The 21,761-nt window shown below is 34.1% G+C and overlaps 2 protein-coding genes across 3 annotated transcripts in view; one reads left to right on the forward strand and one right to left on the reverse strand.

Annotated features, from left to right (window-relative positions):
* LOC145580194 (187-kDa microtubule-associated protein AIR9-like) overlaps nt 1-11,961 on the forward strand; it is a 37,364-nt gene extending 25,403 nt beyond the window's left edge. The window contains exons 31-38 of one of the 2 annotated variants that reach the window (XM_081637593.1): nt 1,538-1,676; nt 3,856-4,037; nt 5,125-5,280; nt 6,141-6,272; nt 6,708-6,766; nt 10,261-10,293; nt 10,394-10,540; nt 11,544-11,961. In XM_081637593.1, coding sequence (XP_081493719.1) covers nt 1,538-1,676; nt 3,856-4,037; nt 5,125-5,280; nt 6,141-6,272; nt 6,708-6,766; nt 10,261-10,293; nt 10,394-10,540; nt 11,544-11,720 — 1,025 coding nt within the window. In that variant the 3' untranslated portion in view covers nt 11,721-11,961. The remainder of the gene's footprint in view (nt 1-1,537; nt 1,677-3,855; nt 4,038-5,124; nt 5,281-6,140; nt 6,273-6,707; nt 6,767-10,260; nt 10,294-10,393; nt 10,541-11,543) is intronic. The other variant, XM_081637594.1, reaches the window with a different exon arrangement.
* Nucleotides 11,962-12,420: 459 nt separating this feature from the next.
* Nucleotides 12,421-20,537, reverse strand: LOC145579140 (cationic amino acid transporter 1-like). The gene is made up of 3 exons (XM_081636408.1): nt 20,138-20,537; nt 14,010-14,623; nt 12,421-13,326 (listed from the first exon to the last, which is right to left on the reverse strand). Exons 1-3 carry the CDS (start codon nt 20,517-20,519, stop codon nt 12,523-12,525), a joined length of 1,800 nt encoding a protein of 599 aa, XP_081492534.1. The 5' UTR covers nt 20,520-20,537; the 3' UTR covers nt 12,421-12,522.
* Between the last annotated feature and the right edge of the window lie 1,224 nt (nt 20,538-21,761).

Below are 21,761 nucleotides of genomic sequence, written 5' to 3' on the forward strand. Positions count from 1 at the left end.
TGAATTAGTTATCTAGTTTAAGTCAAGCTATCAGGGTCCCAGTCTTGGGAGTTCTGCTCTTTACTCAAACAAGTATGTAACATCCAGATGTAACACGAACTCATATTATTTCTTGATTTGATATCAAATTTGATATTGTTAGTAGCAAGTAGCAGTAATTCTTAGGCTCATTTGAAATACGCTCTATGCCAGTTGTCCTGGATTATTATTTTAGGACAACAGGAAAACAGCCCATATCCCAAGGACAAAAAGCTCAAGTAAAAATATTTCCAGCATTTTATTGCCATATTCTTACCCACTTACTTGCTCTCATATAATGTATTTTTTTTTAGTGTCTTCACCTTTCTAATAAAATTTTTGTTGATCCAAAAAACTTTAGTTGATCAGCTGACCAACTCTTATGGGGTTTGCATGAGAATGAGGTATTCGATTACAAGAGATGGAGGAGGAAGATTTTTGTAGATGACTATACGGAATAATCACTTTTGATTCATATAGCCAACCCCACTTATGGGATTAAGGCTTTGATTGATTGATTGAGTTGACCACTCTAATGTCTTTGGATTCTCTCTCTCTCTCTCTCTCTCTCTCTCTGTGGTGCTGCGCTTATATTTGTTTGAGCTGAGCTGGTTCAACCCTGGAGGTTAAAATTAAAATGTTGATGTGGCTTGGGAATGATGAACAAAGGTAACAAATTAACGGGCAGATATTGACGAAAAAAACTTCCTCCTGTCAAAAATCTAAGCACTCGTCTTTTCTTGATTTTGTGGACTTAATATCTTGTATCCTGATGTCATAATGTTTTTTTACTAGCCCTTCATTTACCTTATGAATAATATTCCCTGATGCCTTGGTTAATCTCCGACTCCCTGATATAATGATGATTTCTGCTCAAGGCTCCTTTTATATGGTAGGCTGATAGCCCTAGGTTTAGAATTAACCCTAACCCCTATCCCTAATCCCATTAAAAGTTGCTAGTGCCTCAATTTCTTATGAATAGTGCTTTGGTTGAGAAAACCTTGAAGTTTTCTATAGCTACTAAATTCAGCCCTAGTTCGCGTGAAATTTTTCTGAAATGATTTGCATTTTCTGACTCATGTACCCTCATTTATTATGCACCATCACACTTTGTCCTTTAATTGTATGCATGGCACCTTTGTTTTTTCTATCTCTGAACTCGTCTCTATCTTTTTCCTGCGCTCAGTGCTTGGGTTCTCTTAATGGCATTAAAACTATCCATTTCAGTTCCTGCTTGTTTAGCCTTTCTTATCTTTTGTCTTTATGTTGTACTTTTCCTTTGCAGTTCAGTTTCTTTTATCTGTTTCTATTACAACTTACAAGCAATAGATTGCTTGCTGTTCTGTGGCTTTTCTTCTAGGCAAATTTTGTATGAGGTAGGCTTGTTCTCAGACATAATAGAGATGGACTCTCAAATTGTCTTACCTAATTACACGACTTTGACATAACTTGTAATTGTTGTGGATTTCTGTTACAAATTTGTACTCTTGGATGATGAAATGCTTTTTTCTTCCTTTAGAACTGTTGAAAATTGAGATGGTTGCTCTCACTGGAAAAGCAATGGAAGGAGAAATGCTCACTGCCGTTGAAGTTATTCCAAATAGCGAGAGCCAACAAATTGTTTGGAGCAAGTATAAGAAAGATGTCAAATATCAGTGGTAAGTTGTTGATAATTGCGCAAATGCATCATATTCTCCGTGTGTTTTTGACTTAATGAGTGATGAGTATTTGAGAATTTAATTTCTTTAGCATTTCCCCAAAATTCATCTATTTGGTAAATTCTTCTTAATTCAATGCTGGATCCATATAAATAATTTACTTATTAGCTTTGATGTTGGTCATTCCTAGAAACTAAATTTTATGTACAAAGTCTACTAGCGTGATAGTAGCTCCAGCCGATAACAAGTTGACAACAGAAACAACTATCCCAAAAGGATGTGGGGTCAGCTAACATGAACCATCATTTGTAATCATCAGTGAAAAGTGAATTAGGAAAAATCTGTTAAGAAAGTAAACTAAGTAGAGTGCGAAGCGAAAGTAGAGCAAGCTAGACTAGAGAGAACACAAGGAGTTCTTTTTTTTTGTTTGTTGGTTTTTTTTTAAAAAAGAGTGGCTGACAAATTAAGCTAAACAAAGTAAAGGTGGTAAAAACTTAAGTAAATTTTTTTTATAGCAAGCTGGGGATTTTTTAAATTTTAATTTTATTTTTATATATCAGATATTTTACAGAATTTTAAGTAATAATCATAAATTGAGGATATTTTGGCTTATAAATTGAACATGTTTTGGTTCAATATGAAGTTAACTAGTGTAAATAACGTTTAATTTGGAAATTAACACTATTTGATAGGTTCTCCAAATTCAAGATAATCCCTAAGGGAAGAATAGTACATTATAATTGATATATATATTAAGTAACTTAGTCTTTTTATATGAACTAGAAATGAATCAAATCTATAACAACATACTTTGTACTAACCCAATTTAAATATTTGTTGGAACAAAAATTTAGTTAAATGTGAAAATCAAAAGAAGAGAAGGTAGAAAAAAGAGAAAACTAGGGATAACATGTAAGTTGGCTTACTTGGATGGAACATTTGACAAAATCTGTTAAATGGTGGCAACATTAACTTATTTCAAAAGTAAAAGGTGGTAAAACTCAAAACCATCAAAAGTAAAGTGATAGAAATAAAAAATAGTCCTTTTTGTTTTAATATTTGTGTTCTTCATGTAATGCTTATAGTTTGCTAGTAGTGTTCAATCAATGTACGTAGATTATACTTGTACAACGAATAAGTTTACATTCTCAAGATAAAGTCAAACATCTATAAACAAGTCTTAAAGAATCACATCATATGCACAACTAAAGATAGCCCAAGGTCACATTGTAATCCTACAATACCCATCGTTTGCGGTCAACAAGGCACGTGAATTAATTTTAATAATTGTTGGTTCATTTAGGCGAAACAAATGTTGCTATGCTGGCACACTTTTTTAGTTGGAAATATACAATGAATAATACTTCCTCAGTTTTCCTAATATTGCAACATGGGCGTTGGACATGGATTTTAAGAAGAGAGAGATAGAGAGAAATAAAGATAGGGACCCATGTAATGAGGAGAGAGAAAAAGAGAAAACATGTACAAATAGAGAAATGTTGCAATATATGTGAAACTTCCTACAATGGTAATTGTTCCAATATTAGGGGAACGGAGGAAGTATTAATCACATCACCAAAGTACCAAATTACCAAAGCAGAGATTCTTTTGCAAATTCCTTAGAGGAATTTCTTAATGAGCTTATATTTGAGCAAATAAAGTAACATGAAATCTAAAGTGTAATGAAATCTTCTTAAGACTATATTCCCAAATAGCTGGAAGACACTATATTTTAGATTCTTAACATTAACTAGTGTGGACTTCTCTTAAGTTAACAGTCCCCTCTCCCCTACACCAGTCCCCACCTAAATTGTGGATAGGCGGGGACTGTTAACTTTAGTTTGCATGCATGTTGCATCAATTTGTATGGAAGAGGGTATTCGTTTTGTTCATTCAATGCATGATATTTTTCCTTTATAACATATTTATTTTAATGGTCTGAGTTTAGCATACCCGTGGTATGCCCCTTCAAAATTAATGTTCCATCCCCATGAGTGACTTTGCCCACTTTGGTAGCCACATTTGTAAAGGAAAAAGAAATCAACAACTTAGCCAGAAAGTGGTGTTTTCATTTTTCAAAAGCGTTTCTTTGATGAATATTCCTAATTTTTTTTTTTTTTGATAGATTATTATCTGAAACTTTTAGTTTACCTTGGTGTTGACATGCACTATGCTGTAGGTATTATTCTTCAGATTCTGAGGATGTCAGATCCTGGGAGTTACTTTCTTCAGAAAGTTCCTGCTCTTACAGATTGTGTTATGAAGACATTGATCGCTGCTTGAGATCTGAGTGCATTGTTACTGATGTCTTTGGAAGGTCAAGTGAGCCCGTATATACTGAAAGTACTCCTATAATGCCAGGTATATCTTTTTTCCCACTTTTTCTCTTCTGTTCTTCTCCCAGATCCTAAAATGAATTACTCCATAATACAGATACAAAGGGAAAAAAGAAGAGGGAAATGATTCACGATGTATACTTTGGAAATAACATCTTAATTCGCATGAGTATGTCATAGTTGCTGAATTGATTTTTAGTAACCTAAAATAGTAGTTCTTCTGTAGAGAAGCTGGAACAGAAGTAAAGAAGTTGTCTTATATTGACTGTCATGACTGATGTTAGAATGCTCATACAGTTAGATGATTATTTTTATTTTATATGACCATGTGATGTTTGCTTGTATATGGTAGAGGTTGATAATTCTATTCCATATCTTTATGTTTCACCCTTTGTTTACTTAGTAATGACCAATTTCTGTTGGGTTAGATATCTGAAATCTGCTTTATTCATTGCGTATTTGAGCATTTTACATGCAATAGGCTATGTCTGATGTACTGTTTTGTCATCAAAGAACATTTTCTTCCCACTGTTCTCACTTGAGAGATACTGAGCTACTCAAATGGATGATAAACAGCATGAAGGGAATGCAAGCATAACTAATTGCTGTACATGTCTTTATCACTACTATGTCCTCAAATAATTGTTCCATTTACCATTTTGGTCAGTCCCTATATGATTGTCTTATTACCTTAAATGGAAAATTCACCTTTTATATAACGCATCCAACTCATGTGTTGTGGGCCCTAGTACTAGCTATCTCATTCTCTCTTTCTTCATAAATCAAGTAATGTTGGACCCTCCATCAACTCTTGTTTCCTTATTCAAATTTTAATTCTTGTTTTTCCTCTATCCAACAAAAAAACCTACATACCCGACTATCAATGTTAATATGTGTTTGCAAGTCCATAAGGACAATAATTGGAGGATTGAGGGAGCACAATTCTATGTTTTCTGAGCTGACGAGTCATGCAACTTACATTTCATATTACTTGCTTGAAGTTGCCGCTATTTAATCAATACAATTTCCACTTAGCTCTACTCAGCAGTCATGTTATCCTATAATATTTATGTAGGAGTTGTTCTATCAAATTAAATTCTTGCTATCTTCAGGAACACCTAGAATTAATAAACTGGAGATTGAGGGAAGAGGATTTCACACTAATTTGTATGCTGTTCGAGGAGTTTATAGTGGAGGAAAAGAGGGAAAAAGCAGAATACAGTGGCTTAGATCCATGGTTGGCAGTCCTGATCTCATCTCTATTCCAGGTATGTCCGTCAGGCTTACTCTGTGTCTCCATAAACTTCATTATATGTTAGCCTATTATCATCTTCTTATGCATGTACATGTGACCTTGTCTAATAATTATCATTGTAACCTATTAACTATCATAGTAAAACCTCATCATTGGCAAATGACATTCATAGTGATATGATAGATCATTAAATACATAGAAGTTGAACATGTAGAATATGTGGTCTTTCGTCCTTAAAGAACAGATTAATGGAAGAGTTTTATTTAATGTGTTGTATGGGATCCTCTTTTATATTAAGCATTAATAAAGGCATTTGAAATATCATATTGAATTTATAGCAGGACGTAGCATCGTTGCGTCATCTTAGGCTCATCTGTGCTGGAGAATACAAACATTATTCTTAGCCTATTAGGAAGCCCCCCAGGAATTGGCTGTTGGAATAGAACTTGGCTGGGGTTAGGGGAGTATCCTGTGTCATTTCGATTGTCTATGGTTAAGAAGCTGCTGGAAAAATGTCAACCAGGCTGAAGTGTGTAAAATTTCATTTCGAGTGAATAGTGTAGGAGAAGCTTTTTGAATCTGTCTATTGTTTGCAATTTGAATTATTGTCGCCGTCTGGATAGTGGGTACTCTAATCAATTACAAACTACCATATGTGATGTGCTCTGAAGTTTCTTAAATTTTATATCTTCATTGAAAGACTTAGTGAGGCTTTTTTCAAATCTGAATTGTCAGAATTTTGCATTATTGTTACTGAACGTATACTTAAGTCACTAACAAACTCCGATATGCATTTTGCTCATCGGTATTCACTAAGCACATCATTTATTGTGACTATGAGAACCTTATGAGTTATGATGTTTACTATTTCAGGGGAAACGGGAAGGATGTATGAAGCTAATGTTGATGATGTGGGGTACCGACTTGTAGCAGTATACACCCCTGTGAGAGATGATGGAGTTGAGGGACACCCTGTCTCGGCTTCAACAGAGCCAATAGCAGTTGGTAAACACTTCTGTAAATAGATAATTCAGAGATTATTTCTTAAGAAGTTTGCTTTTGTTTGAGTATTAGTTTTCTTTCCCTATCATTTTGTCTGATGCAGAACAGCAGTTATCATCTTTTTTTATACCCCGTTGGTTTGCTTACAAATCGTATGGCTGTCATAAGATCATATTATCTCCTTGTGCTTGAATTATGATTGCGGAACAAATCATTTCAACATCATTGCATAATTTGATTCCATCAATGCCCCTTCCTCTTCCCCCTCTCTAGATGTTTAATGTTATTTTCAGTCACTTTTCATTGAGGAAAGTTCTGAATGTTTTATGCTTACATGATAGATCACTGTACCCTTGTAATTTTTTTTTTTTTTTTGAAAGATACCCTTGTAAATTCTAATAGTTCCTAAAATCTGACCTTTTGCCTTGTTGCTTGCAGAGCCTGATGTTCTTGAAGAAGTGAAGAAAAAGCTTGATTTTGGTTCTGTGAAGTTTGAGGTATGAAAATAATTTGCATCTCAACTAATATATTATAATGATCTCTTTGTGGTCATCATTTGTCTTCCAAATAAGGCCATGCATTAGTTTTCAAAATTATGGGTTGTCTTTTGATCACCCTGTCTTTCTGTGCCAATAGTTTATTATCTGTCCTCTCATGCATAGGTGGTCAATATTATTAGCTTTCACCCTTTCCATTTCCAATTAGTGTATACAAGTTATTAATTTTGGTCCTGTAAACAAATGAATTTTGAAAGTCCACAAGAAACAGAATTTGTACCTTTCTGGTCCATGGGGTGACTTTACTTACTGTTAGAACAGTTTTGTTTGCCAAATCAATAATTGTAAAGTTTCAATACTTTAAACCTGATTTTTTGTTTGGAGAACAGATGAACAGTATTGTCACAATTCGTGTAAAAGGATACTCCCTCCGTCCCTTTTTGATCTACCCTTATGCCATTTTCGGTGGATCTAAATGATGTACCCATCTCATTTTTTGTATAATTGAAGGATAACATTAAATAACCCTTTTACCTTCATTTTCTCGTCTTTATTTGGTGATTTTCCTATATTACCCTTTATTTTGCAAATATATTTGTGCAAAAGTTAGCTTTTCCATGTGAATTTGATTTTCCCATGTACTTCCACTACTTTCTCTCTCTACTTTTTTGCTTTCAATGTGAATTTAGCTTTCCCATGTACTGCTACTACTTGAACTTCCTTCTTCCCCTTCTTAGTTCCTGTTAAAATTGGCCGTAAGGGTAGATAAAAAAGGGGCGGAGGGACTATTATTTTGGGCCAATATGATATGGAATTATAGGCCGTTTTGAGGTTGAATTTCTGAATCAAATCCAAATGTGTATTTAAAGGAATCAAAGTACATTAACAAAGGCCCATAGAGTTCCAGAACAATCACTGACAATTGGCTAATTTCATTTGCTTGAATGGTTTAAGACAGTTCTAAAAGTCTCACAAGTAACTAGTTGTGCTTTAGGCTTAATGTTAACAAAAGACCCAAAATAGTATTATTTGGCTAAGCTACTGTGGTCAATAGGAACACAAGACATACTCTATGTCTTGTGTTATTTTGAGGTTTGTTATCAAAATGCTCTTGTTATCCAAATATTTGAGGAGGCCACACACTTGTTGATCATTTTTATGAAGCCCATATCCAAATATTAGTTCAGCTTATCCAAGTGTTCATGCTCATATCAAAATGCTCTTATTATCCAAATAACCCATGACAAGAGTATGTCATCATTATTTGTGAAGGCCATCCATAAAACCAAGTCCTCATTATTGTTGATCTTTCCTAAGTCTTGCTTTTCTAAAATAGTTTATCCCATGATTTGATGAAGAATACGAAGGGCCAGAGGGTGAGTTTCCTTCCATGAGTTAGAATGAAATTATACTTCCCGATCTTTCTTGCCACCACCAACCATATTTACTACACACTAAATTTTGCAAACTTCAAATAGATATGCCGGCATCCGGATTAAAACAAATTAGCTCATTGTGTTGCTGGAGGGTGAGTTTTTGAGGTTTGTTGTAGAGTTGGAATAACCGAATAATCATTGTTTCCAATTTAAGTAATTATAGAAGATAAGAAAACTCAAGATTTAAGTCCGGGTAAGTTTTGGAAAGTCAATTCATGAACCTCCTCAAACCAAGATTATAAGTAGAACCAAGATTATAAGTAGAAAACCCAAGTTCTCTTCAATCCATAATATTTGTGTTGCTTCATCTAAGTATCATTGGGTGCTATTCAATATCAACCTCTTTAACAAGGAGGAAATTGGGGTTCTTTTTCTAGCAAATATTTTAGTAGGGAGAGTGGGTTTTTGATGATTAAATTTTATAGAGATTGTATTTTTTTTGGGTACTTGAGTGCAAATTGAGTGAAACTTGATTAAGGTTTAACAGTTGTGGGGTTTGGAGTAAAAAGGGTAGTATGAGAGAGTGTTAGCAAGATATGCTACCCAATTGAAGTAGGTTACTCATTTAGTGGGTGCCGCTAGTCTTTTCTTGTAGCGAGCCCCTGCTCAATGGTATCTCTTAATGACTTTAGGCACTCATATCCTTCTGCCTACATTAAGAGGGTTTTCAGCTCAAATTATTGACTTCAAAATTTTTTGGGAACTTTATGTGGTATCTTAAGGCTCTAATTTTTCCTATATTTCCCACAAGTACGTCTCTTTATGGGCTTTCAACACTACCTACTTGTGGCTCTTGAATTAAACATGGTATTTCTCATTATTTGCAATCTACATCCAAAATGACAAAGTAGAGAAAATGCCAGAATAAAGTTATTTAATGAGAATAAAAATGGCTTGCCCTTTCGTGACTTTAATGCAGTGTCTTAACTTGATGTCTCTTTCTTGTATCAATGTGGATTAGTGTGTAAACCGTGCCAATCTTGACACCTTCATAGTACAACTCGCAACAATATCCGTTAACTAATGAACGAACTTGACTTATCCCATAACTCAGCAACCCTGTGTGGAAAGACCTCTTTCACAGTTTCACCTCAGCGAGCCACTACACTTTGAGCTTCCTAGGAATTAACCTTAATTCAAAAATGTACTAGAGGCTTTGTCATCAACATTGAACTCCTTTTTGATTTGGAAATCATGCCACTTTTTGGTTCAAGCCTTACACACACTAGCACAAACATAGGTTCTTCCAACTTGTGCAAATCTAATTACCTTTGCTCAGTGGTGCTAGCAAGATCAAAGTTTATCTTCTTGATCACCCATTGAGTTTGATGCTTTAACTCAAGTGACACAACTTCCCATCGACAAGCTTGTAAGAAGTTCCCAATTTGAGTCTCCAAAGGCCAAAGAGCTGCATATACCTTCTCTCCAATTTTTCCTATATTTTGCTGCGGTCTTTGGGAGACCATTTCATAAACTACCAAAGAAAAGGAAAAGACCCATGATAAACTTTTCTCTTGGTTGGAAATTTGGGCTTGCTGGTGATATGCAAGACCAACCTTGTGATCAACTACATCTTCGACATCTTTTGGAAGGTACCATGAGCAAAGTGATAACCCCCATCACCAATTATGGCTCCTGTAATTCCAATTCTCAGGAAAATAATCTTCTTAAGCACCTTCATTGCAACTTTGTGATAATGAGTAAGAAGACAATGGCCTCAACCCATTTCAATACTGCACTAGGAAAGGGAATGAGAGGAGGGGGAGAGAGAGGGGTGGGGGTTGGGGTGGGACATATCGGATGTTCTAACCTAATGCGCGACCCTTTTGATGACAGAGGGGCTGATTTTGGTAATCTAGTAAGATACATAATTGTTATCTAATGCTCCAAGATGACTAAAAGTTACAGAGCTATTAATCTCACTTCATTAGAAGTGGGCATGATATTTTGCTTCAATTTTCCTTTAATCTCACTTCATTATAATTAAAATTCAAAGGACATGTGAACCTTTTCCAGTGTGGTCTGGTTAAGCTTAACGACTTTTACTGTTTGCTACAGGTAATATGCAACAAGGCTCCATCATCCAAGAAGGTTGCTACTTCTGCTGCCAATTTTTTTTTTTTTCTTTTCTTTGTATAATATTAAAATTTTCTTTTGAATTGATGATTTAAAATACCATATGACATACCAGATTTTGGATACTGGTGGACTTGAGAGGAGAATACTTGAAATCAATAGAAAGAGAGCCAAAGTGGTGAAGCCTGGTTCTAAAACCTCTTTCCCAACTACTGAAATGCGTGGCAGTTATGCTCCTCCATTCCATGTAAGTAATACTCAGGTTGGCAGACTGTCACTTTTTGTCCATCATAGCATTTTAACTATACTGCAATATTTTGATAATGTTCTTTTTCATTGTTTTTGTCAATTGGAATAGTGGTACATGAGTATTGTCTTTGCTTTGTTCCACCATCTCAAATCCATGTGTTAAGATGTATCAGGATACTAACTACGTAATTATACGCCATACTATTAACACGATTAAAAGATTTTAAACCAGAGCAAAACAGTACATAATACCTTATCTAGCTGCTGTGAGTAGTCTTTCTCTTTTAAAAAAAGTATTTAGTTGATGTTGCCCTTGCTAGAAGATGAAACGCCAACTTTATCTCGGTCAAATCAGTTTTTTGTTATTGCGAGATTAGTAGTTAATCCCATAAATTTTGAACGTGGAGCCTGAAGATACTTGATAAACATATGATGGTGCATTGATGCCATAGTTTATATGGTGTTTCTTAATGAGTACTCCGTTATTAATTTTGCTAACTGATGGTAATGGTTGAAGTCCGTAATCTGGTGGTATTGGCCTTGTTTTGTAATATTTGTAGCCCAGGAGAGAGGTCTACTGTTCTCCGAAATTGCGAAGTTGTACCTTAGCACATACTTCTTTTAATGTACTTTTTCTTTCTCCTATTACATGACTAATTGACTACTACAAAGCCATCTAAGTAATGGTGAGGACAAATACACTGCAGCTGGAAGTCTGGAACCAATACTTAATATTAGATTGTGATTTAAATTTACAAATTGAGATTAAAAGTTTTATATTATTTTAAAGAACAAGTTATTAGTTCTTGCGAAATCTTATTCGTGGGTTGATATAGATTAAGATGATTTAGGACAAAAATCATCCAATGCATAAACATAATCCGACCTTTATCTGAAGAGTGATGGACTAATACATTTTTCTTAAAAACAAGATCTGCCGATTGGTGTATTACAGATTTTCTCAGTTTGTTTTGGTTGGAAAAGTTTTAATCATAACAGGTTACTTGTTTGATCAGGTGGAGGTTTTTCGCAATGATCAACACCGGTTGAGGGTTGTGGTTGACAGCAATAATGAAGCAGATATTATAGTGCATACACGCTACTTGAGGGATGTAATTGTGCTTGTTCTCAGAGGTTTAGCTCAAAAATTCAACAGCACATCCCTAAATTCTTTGTTGAAAATAGAAACATAGGAACTTGTTCACAGTTTCATACAGTGAATCTATGTAAAGGTCATTTTCATCAGTCTGAAGTAAAGTTTGTTTCATATCCGTTTATTTTCTAACTTGTATCGAAATTTTCATTAAAATTCATCATAGGCAATGGCAGGTCGTGTAGCTGGAAGTTTGGCTCTGTAAATTTATTAATTTATGACAATGAATAGAGAATTCAATGATGTTTTAATACTATATGTATATCATCGTATATTTTATATCTTCTTATGTTCGTCATACATTCTTCTATAGGAAAGTTTGATTCAGGTTATCAGCTTTTTCCCAACAGCATCCAACAATGCACGATCATATAAAAACATTTCAATGATATGAGATAATCTCAGAAAAAGCCCCACATACTTAATAAGGGAAAGTGATGCACATGAAGCTTAAAAAAAGGAAATATTAAGAATTAATAAACACTAATTGTACTGATGCAGCGATTCATGCATGTTATGAATCCTCAAATTCATTCTATTTTAGAAAGTTTATTTATAGGCCTTCTTCTCTTCAACTATTTTTGTACGAATTGAAATAAATTTGCAGAACTTAAATTATTTTTGTAATATTGTAGCCAACTAGCCATTAAAAGTGTTTTTGTAAAATAGTGTATTGTCATAATAATATAACTATTCCCCCCCCCCCCCCCCCTAATTTTATTAGTAATCATACTTGCGTACTCACAAATTTTCTCATCATAATCAAACAACCTAAAAAGAAATAAATAGGAAACAATCACTACATTGTCCCTTATATACACTAAAAAACATACTATATATTACTAACTTTTATCGTCATTGTTCCCACTGTGACCTTCTAAATCTTCGTGAGTAAGAGGACACTTCTTTGCTTCAACTTTACCTAATTCCATGGCATTCTCTTCTACACCTACCTTTGCCATCTCAATCGCAGTATCATATGATGCATGCAACCCAAAGAATACATAATAAACCATTAGAAGGCAAGTCCATATGGCGAACCTAATGTAAGAGTCCTTGTCAATTGAGCCTAGAAGGAATATGTTGACAGCAATCGACGCAGATGGCAGCCAAGGAACCAATGGGACACCCCACAGTTTAGGATTTCTTGCTTGTGGAACAAAAAGTTGTAGTCCCAACGTCGAAAGGAACCAAATAGGCCCGGTGATGGTGTATACTATCCACCCCGTTTGTGTAGCACCCCAGTAAGCAGCTGTCGCGATTGAAGAGCAAAGAATGAGGGCAGCGAAAGTAACAAACTTGTTACGATCACTAGGTGTAGTTATCCCACTTGCATAGTACCTTCGTACTAGAAGGGCTAATGCTACTAACATGAAGATGAATAAGGTGGAAATTGAGAGGAGGTTAGACAAGATGTCGAGGTTTGTAAATAATGCAATAATAGCAGTAGCAAACATCATAACAATGGTTGCGTTTCTTGGAGTGCCTGTCTTCTCGTTCACCTGAGCTAGCCATGGAGGCATCATGTGTGTTCGCGCTATGTGAGTCAGGTAACGAGCTTGGCCTATTGCACTGACTAGTAACACTGTTGTCATTCCTTTTAGAGCACCAATGGCTACAAGATACTTCGCCCAATTCATTCCAACCTAAAAATATTTCCATAGCAAATGTAAGTATACAAACATATGTGGTACATTAGAGTTATGTTTGAACATTCTAATTAGCAAATGTTTAGAATTGTTAGAGCTAGCACACCAATACTTTAATTTTGTATAAAAAAAATTAATTAAAAATAGATATATATTTGAAAATTAATATTGTAATCAAGCCAACAACAATAAAATTATCTACATGTATGAACTATTTACATGTTAGTAATGTATGTTAAAATGTGGTACGGTCACAACTAATACTTCAGTCATAGCTTAAGTTTTGTAAATTTTTTAATACTACTTTGTTAAGATATTCTACTTTCACTATGCATTACGATTTACCCAAACAAAAAACATAGTTATATGTATTTGTATTATATATTTATATTTTCCTCAAATTTTATTTTCAAAATGTTAACTTTAACAGTTACCATTTTTACTCAATATAAATTTAAAAAATTAATAGTTGAAATTATATAATGACAACGTAAAAATAAAAGTATTGTAAGCATCTGACATAGTAGAGTGTCAATCAAATAGTCCAAATAAATGAGAGAGTAAGGGATAGCTCAAGTGGTTAAATCTTCCCTCTCGGCCCCGTCCTTATGGCTCTCTAAACACCAAAAAAAATAGTCCAAATAAATAAAAGGAGTGTAAGGATCGGAGTAGAAGAATACCTTCTCAAAGGCTAATGTAAAAGGAGCATCTTTATCAATTTGATTATAAGGCTGCATGAGGCAAAGAGTAAGAGACATCAAGCAATACGCAACGGTAACTATAGCCATGGAACCAACCAATCCAATAGGAATATCCCTTCCAGGATTCTTCGTCTCCTCAGCCATCGTCGACACTGCATCAAACCCAACATACGCGAAAAAAAGCACAGCCGAGGCCTGGAAAATACCACGAGGTTCGTAGGGAATAAAGGGGGTTAAGTTCTTGGTATCGGCGTGAGTAAGACCCGCGATGATGATGAAGACAATGACGAACACGTGGACGATGGAAGAAATGTAGTTGAGACGGGAAGAGCCTTTGACGCTGTAGACTGCAACAAAACAGATTACGCCGATTACAACGACTGCGATTGGGTCGAGGTGGCTGTAGTCAGGGCTTAAGTGATGTGCAATGATACGGAAATCGTCGGGTTTGTGGTTGCAGAGGGTGGCGAAGTATGATGTCCATGAGCGTGCAACTGCTGCGCCGCTAATGACGTATTCTAAGATGATGTTTCCTGCTGCTATGAACGCCATGAAATCTCCTAACTCGACTCTTAAATATGCAAATGAACCACCTGTAATTAGTAAATCGACCTCATTATTAATGGTAAGAAAAAAAGTAAACATCAGGAAACCCTCCTCACAAGAGGAATTTCTAATGCATCGGAAGAAAGGATGAGAAATAAAGAAGAATTATTAAAAGAAACTATATCCATTCTATCACTAACTAAATGACCTCGTTCTAGAGTATGTAGTCATGGGTTTTACACAAAGGATTTAAACAAGTATACAATTAGGTTGTATCCATATAATTGTACGTGGTTTAAAAAAAAAATCAAATTCACATGCGTGACTAGTATATTTATTTGGAGTATTGAAGTCCAGTTACTTGTCATAAAACCCAGGGATGATAATATTAGATGGATATTCACTAACCTACGGATGACAGATGAAGTGGATAATGGTTCGAATCGGATGTGGATGATGATTTTTTCATTAGCTAACCATCCATCCACCTTTTAACACATATAAAGATTTTTAATTTAAGAATTTTAATTCAATAAAATTGAAATATACAATAAATATACTTTATTTGTAGCAAATTAATTTTTACAAAGAATATGTAGTTAATGCTTTCTTATTATTTAAAAAATAATAATGTAGATTCAACCATAAATTAAATTTCATGTGATTTTTTTTTTACCATAAAATGTTCATACATTAGTCATTCGATCCACCCGTTTCATCCGCGGATGATGGATTGACGGATATGGATATGGATATGGATGAGGGTGAAGCGGGTGATGGATGGATGTGGATGGAGTGATTTGATTGATGAATGGATGTGGGTGAAGCTCCATCCGATCCGAATCCGATCTATTGTTATCTCTAATACCTCCTATCAAATAAACATGTAATACATTTATAATGATGAATATTTTTATTTTACTAATTTTCATATGCTATTTCAATTGCATTGAGATGTATGGAGTAGGATATAATACTTCAATTGATTCATTTTATGATGCATGCATTTTTGATTTTTTTTTTTTTTTTTTTTTTTTTTTTTTTTTTTTTTGACCATCCACAACGTTACCGATTATTTATAATCTTATCAGAAAAAAAAACTTATAAAAGTACATTTTAAAAATAGAAACAGAAAATTTTAGATATGAATGTGAATAAAATACGCACTTAGGCAACGAAAAGCAAGAAATCATGTTTAGCGGCCATTTTTTTTTTTTTAGTTTTGAAATTCATAATTAACACTCCGTTTGTACTACTCCGTAATATATAATTCTCTCTATATCAGGAATAGACCAATAAAATATTATGTACCGTGTTAAATATAAAATAAAAATAAAATAAATATCTATAAATTAAATATTAGGAAAATTTGTTAAAAAAAACCTTTTAAAAGCATCATTTTGCAAAAAAAAAAAAAAAAAAAAAAAAAAAAAAAAAAAAAAAAAACCTTTAAAAGCTTTTTGGGTAAAAAAAAACCACCACGTTTAATTTTTTTGCGAGAGGAAACCCATTTCCTCAATTATGTTCTTATTAACTTAATTATACTCTAATTTCCTCCTAAATCTTCTAATTAACCTCTAACCCACTCAATTACTTAAGAATTAGATTTAATTTATACATAAAAAAAAATTAAAAAATAAAAAAATAAAAAACCCACCACCAACCAACCACTCCTTCCCCTTCTTCCTCCCTTTCCCCCTCCCTTGGTAGCAACCCCTTCACCCACCGGTTCGGCCGCCCGACTCCCCCACCTCCGGCGACCTACTTCCACTGCTGGTTGACCCTCCCTTTCCTCTTATTCCCGTTGGTGACTACCACCTCCCTTCGAATTTTTGGCTCTTATTTACTCAAACATGCTCAAATCAAGTCCAAATCAATTGAAATTTGCTTCTAATCACCCTAACATCACATACTTACATAATCAAAGCCAAAACAAGCATCAATTGCAAGCAAGATGCACAAAATTAAAAACTCCCAAATTGATTTTCCAAGATTTTTCAAAATCAAAGAGGTGGTTGTCGGGCGGCGATTAGTGGGAAAGGGAGGGTCGTCTGGTGGTGGAGGAGGTCGCCGGAGGTGGGGCGATCTGGACAGCGGGTCCGGTGGGGGAGGGGGTTAATGCCATGGGAGGAGGAAGGAGGAGGAAGGGGAGGGGGAAAGCAAGGAAGAAGGGGAGGTGGTGGTGGCTTTTTATATATATTAATTAAATCTAATTATTTAGTAATTTGGTGGGTTAAAGGTTAATTAGAAGAAATTAGAGTCTAATTAAGTTAATTAGAGGTTAATTAGGAAAATAGGTTTCGCTTTTAAAAGGTTTATTTTCGCAAAATGGTGCTTTTAAAAGAGGTTTTTTTTTTGACAAATTTGCCTAAATATTATGTACCGTATTAATTTTCAAGAATATGAGATACTTGTATTTTTGAGAAACCTTGAAACTAATAATAATTGGAATTGGAATATATTTTTCAAAACCTTACCTTAGCATCAAAAGAAAATGACTCCTAATTATAGTTTAGAAAATTTGTCAAGAATAAGCAAATCTTTGCTCGATCTTCCCAAAATAAGCAAACCTTTTGATTAACCCAGGGTAAGTTGACCTTTATGGGGTATTTTCTTTAAATAAGTCAAATGAGCTATAACCTACCAAGTAGGTCACTTTTTTCTTATTTTATAAATGATAATTAATTAAATCGTATTTAAAAAAAAAAAACCCACTACATACCAGCGCTCAACCCCCATCCCTGCCAGCCACCAAACAAACCACCTCCCCCTCTGGCCTCCCCGGGTCCCTGGCCCCTTTGTTCCCCTCCTTGAGGGCTGCTGACCCATCCTAACCCGAGCAGAAAGCTAGAAACCCACCTGAACCACCCCACCTCGAAACTCCATTTTACAGAACCCCTTCCGAAAACCACCACATACCTCGATTCCCTACCCTAACCACCAGAATATTACCATATCGACCTTGAAACCCAACCAAACCCACCTCGAAACCCAACACCCACCTCGTTGTTGTTATGCAGATTTGCGACTTCGATTGTGGGGATGTGATGCGATTTTTGGTGGTGGGGAAGGCAAGGGATAGTGGATTCGATGGGGATTTTGAGGGTGGAGGTAGGAGGGATGGTGATATCGGTGGTGGGGATGGGAGGTGGAGGTATTTCGATGCTCTGGGTGGTATCCACGGTAGCCGACGAGGCAAGGGCGGGGAGGGGTACTGGCTGTAGTAGTGGGGGTATCTAAAAATTAAGGTTTTTATTTTTTAAATTTATCTTGAAAAAGTGTTTTTTTTTAAAAAAAAAAATTAATTTTTTACAAATTTTCAAAAATGAATTAGAATAATAAATTTTAATTAAAATTTTAAAAACTGACCAACCACACAATGACATGTGGCATAAGTAATCCAAACAACCGGTTACACTTAAAACAAACCAGTCATGAATTATTTTGAGAAAATACCCTATAAAGGTCAACTTACACTGAGTTAATCAAAATATTTGCTTATTTTGGGAAAACCGAACAAAGGTTTGCTTATTCTTGACAAATTTTCCTTATATTTATTGTAGTCGTAATTGTCTCCTCAATTGTTTTAGTAAACGTAGGACAGCAAAGACCAATTGAATCAAATAATACACACTTAAAAATTAAGTATAAAAAAATAGATAAATAAATAAAATAAAGGTTTAAATTGTATAGATATAAGTTGCACTCTCAAGTCCAAGTTCAACAACTGTCGTATTCATGATACAAATATGATTTGCTTCTAGCATTTGACTAATGACCCTTCCACCACATGTTTGACTTTGTTTAGTTAAGGATAACTCATACTCTGTATTATTCGCTATTAATTTACTTCTTAGCTGGTTGACAACAAGGATATTATGAAATTGGCAAAACAAATCAATTTTTCATCTTTTTATTCTCTACTATTTTTATCCCATATTTTATTTATCAAAATTGTGGCTAATAAAATAAAACCTTAAAAGGCTACAATTTTTTTGACTAGTATTTCTGTTTCGGCCATGCATAAAAAACCATTTTATAGCTCAAATTAAAATTTTAAAGTGAATTTAAATAATTTTAATCATACTATCCTTTTTTTTAAAAAAAAATATTCATATTGTTTTTATATGAAACTCTATGCACACGATAAAAAAAATAATAATAATAATTGTATATCTATTATATAAAATAAAAATAAATTAATTAATCTAAGAATTTGCAATAGTTTGGGTGGTTAATAAATTACTCCTTAATTATTTAGAATTTTCCTATGTCCTACTATAGCTTAGAAAGTTGAATCAATCACTATCAATTTGATTTGGAAATGGAATCTTGAAGATTCCTTAACATTTAGGAAATTTGACAGGATCTTGGAAAAATGGGTTCACTTTTATGTATGTTCACATTTCTAATTATTTATGGTAAAATTTAAACTAATCACATTATGTAGGTATATAAATATATAATAATAATTGAAAACTGTCCAATAATATTTATTTATTTATTTTTTTTGAAAAACGAAAACTGTCCAATAATTGATTGTTTGTTACTAATTTTGACTAAAAGAGTAATTTTTCACGCAAAAGACAATTCTAAAAAATAGAATTATTTGTTTCTTCCTGAATTATAGGATGTTGTTACTTTTCAAAGAGATTTGTTTCGATTGTCCTTTTCGTAAGCCTTGATTTTCGTTATTTGTTAATTTTTTGAACAGTTATTATCTTTGATCAATTATAATGCAATACACCAATATTTTATCTTTACAACTAATGGATGACGGCACATATGGAATCAAGTGATTGTTCACAAAAACAACAAGCTATTTTAGGTTTATTTCTTATAAACATCAAGAGGCTTTAACTACAAAAATTCACATATTTAATTAGTTATATAATGTTTTATTCCATTTTCTTATATATATATTATCTTTTTTACTCTTCAAAATCAAACTTTGATTGGTAATTATATCATTATATGAATTATGTTAATCAAATTTTATGATAGAATTTTACAAAAACCAACTAATGCTATGAAACCACTAAGAGTCTCGATTCATTTATTCCATATTCTTAAATATTGTCTTTTTGATTTGCTAATTATATTATTATATGAATTACAAAAATAAAATTTTATGATAGAATATTACAAAAATAATTAAGATTTTTTTAAAAAAAAAACCTAAATAATGCTATGAAACCACTGAGAGTCTAGATTCAATTGATAAAGTCAACCTCCCACAAAACCACAAAAAAAAAAAAAAAAAAAAAAAAAAAAAAAAAAAAAAAAACTACTGTAACAATGGAGTCATCAACAATTAATCAATCTTAACCTTAATTACTCATAATAATTTATTAAAAATATTTTTTTAAAAAACCAATAATTGCATTTATAAAAATTAAAAAAAAAAAAAAAAAAAAAACCTTAGAATAAAAAAACGAAACAAGCATAATGGATTCAACTAATGAATCAATCTTAACCTTAATTACTCAAGTAATTTATCAAAAAAATAAAATTAAAAAAAAAAATCAATAATTGCATATTAAAAAAAAAAAAAAGAATACCTGCAACAGGGATCTCAACAGCAAACTCGGTGTAACACATAACGGAAAGCATAGCAGACAAACCAGAAACTGCAAAAGACAAAATAACAGCAGGACCAGCATGCTGATTTGCTTCTTGGCCTGTAAGAACGAAGATACCGGCACCAATCACGGCGCCGATACCGAACCAAGTTAGATCCCACCATGTCAATGCCTTCTTCATATCGTGGAGACTTTCAGACTTGACTTGATTCAGCTCCGTGTCGTCTAGGGACCGTGTCGTAAGCCGGTTCATGAACCGTGCAGGAGTCTCCTTAAGGGCTGACATATAATTTGACCAGCTTTGGAATGATTGTTCTGGTAGGAAATCAGCCTTTGAGCAACCTCGAAATCGGTTTCGCATTGTTGTTGGTGATCCTCCGCTTCCCATCTCGCACGCCTTGCCTTTGAGAGGAGTTTACACCGTGTGAGCGAGAGGAGGATCTATGGTTGTGGAATGTGGGTGTTTGTTTATATATATAACTATAGCGTTTGAATAGAGAGTGTAGTGAGTTGGATAAACAAATATGGGCTTTTTATATATTTTTGTACTACTACTGGATGATGTGTGTTCATGGGCCACTATAATTTTCATGTTTAATTTGACTAGTTTAAGGGCCTGTTTATATTTACTGAATTGAGCTGAATTGAACTGAATTGAAGTGATTGGAACTGAACTGAACTGAACTGAACTGAACTGATTGGAACTGAACTGAACTGAACTGAACTGAACTGAACTGGATTGAGCTGAAATGAATATTTTATGTGAGAGAGAAATTAAGAGCTGAACTGATTGGAACTGAACTGAACTGATTGGAACTGAACTGAACTGAACTGAACTGAACTGAAATTAAGTAAATGTGAACAGGCCCTAAGTGTAGGCGCGTGCACCATTTTGTTAACCTAAATTAGGTAGCCATTAATGAATAGTTAAATAAATTTTTTTGGTAAAGTTTTTGTTATTTTGTTCAAGAATTCGTAGTTGTATGTAGTATAAATTATTGGATAAGTCTGTAAGATATAATTATTTCATATCGAAATATATTAATGTTAGTAATTATTAATATCACAAACAATTGATAAGCATTGATACTTATTACTTATGATGATATGGAGTATAGAATATTAGAAAAGTTTATATCATTGTTTGGAATGGATCACATGTTTGAGCTTTATCTTTCTTTGTGTTAATTATTAACCCCTGACCGAGTAACCCCTTGAGTAATTCATGACTGAACCCCTCAAGTAACCCCTAACCGAGTAACCCCTCCCCCTCAAGTAACCCCTAATTGAGTAACATGTCAAGTATCCCCTGACTGAACCCTCAAGTAACCCTTGATCGAACTCCTTAAATAACCCTGTCCGAGTAACTCAAGTAACCACTGACCGAGTAGCTCGAGTAACTCATGACCGAGTAACCCCTCGAGTGACCCTTGACTGAGTAACTCAAGTAACCCTTGATCGAGTAACCCCTCAAGTAACCCTTGACCAAGTGAACCCCTCGAGTAACCCCTGTCTGAACCCCTTAAGTAAACCCTGATCGAGTACCCCTTAACCGAGTGAACCCCTCGAGTAACCCTTGTCTCAACCCCTCAAGTAAGTCCTA

The sequence above is a fragment of the Chenopodium album genome, chromosome 14 (genome assembly GCF_948465745.1).
Source record: "Chenopodium album chromosome 14, dcCheAlbu1.1, whole genome shotgun sequence".
Classification (NCBI taxonomy): domain Eukaryota; kingdom Viridiplantae; phylum Streptophyta; class Magnoliopsida; order Caryophyllales; family Amaranthaceae; genus Chenopodium; species Chenopodium album.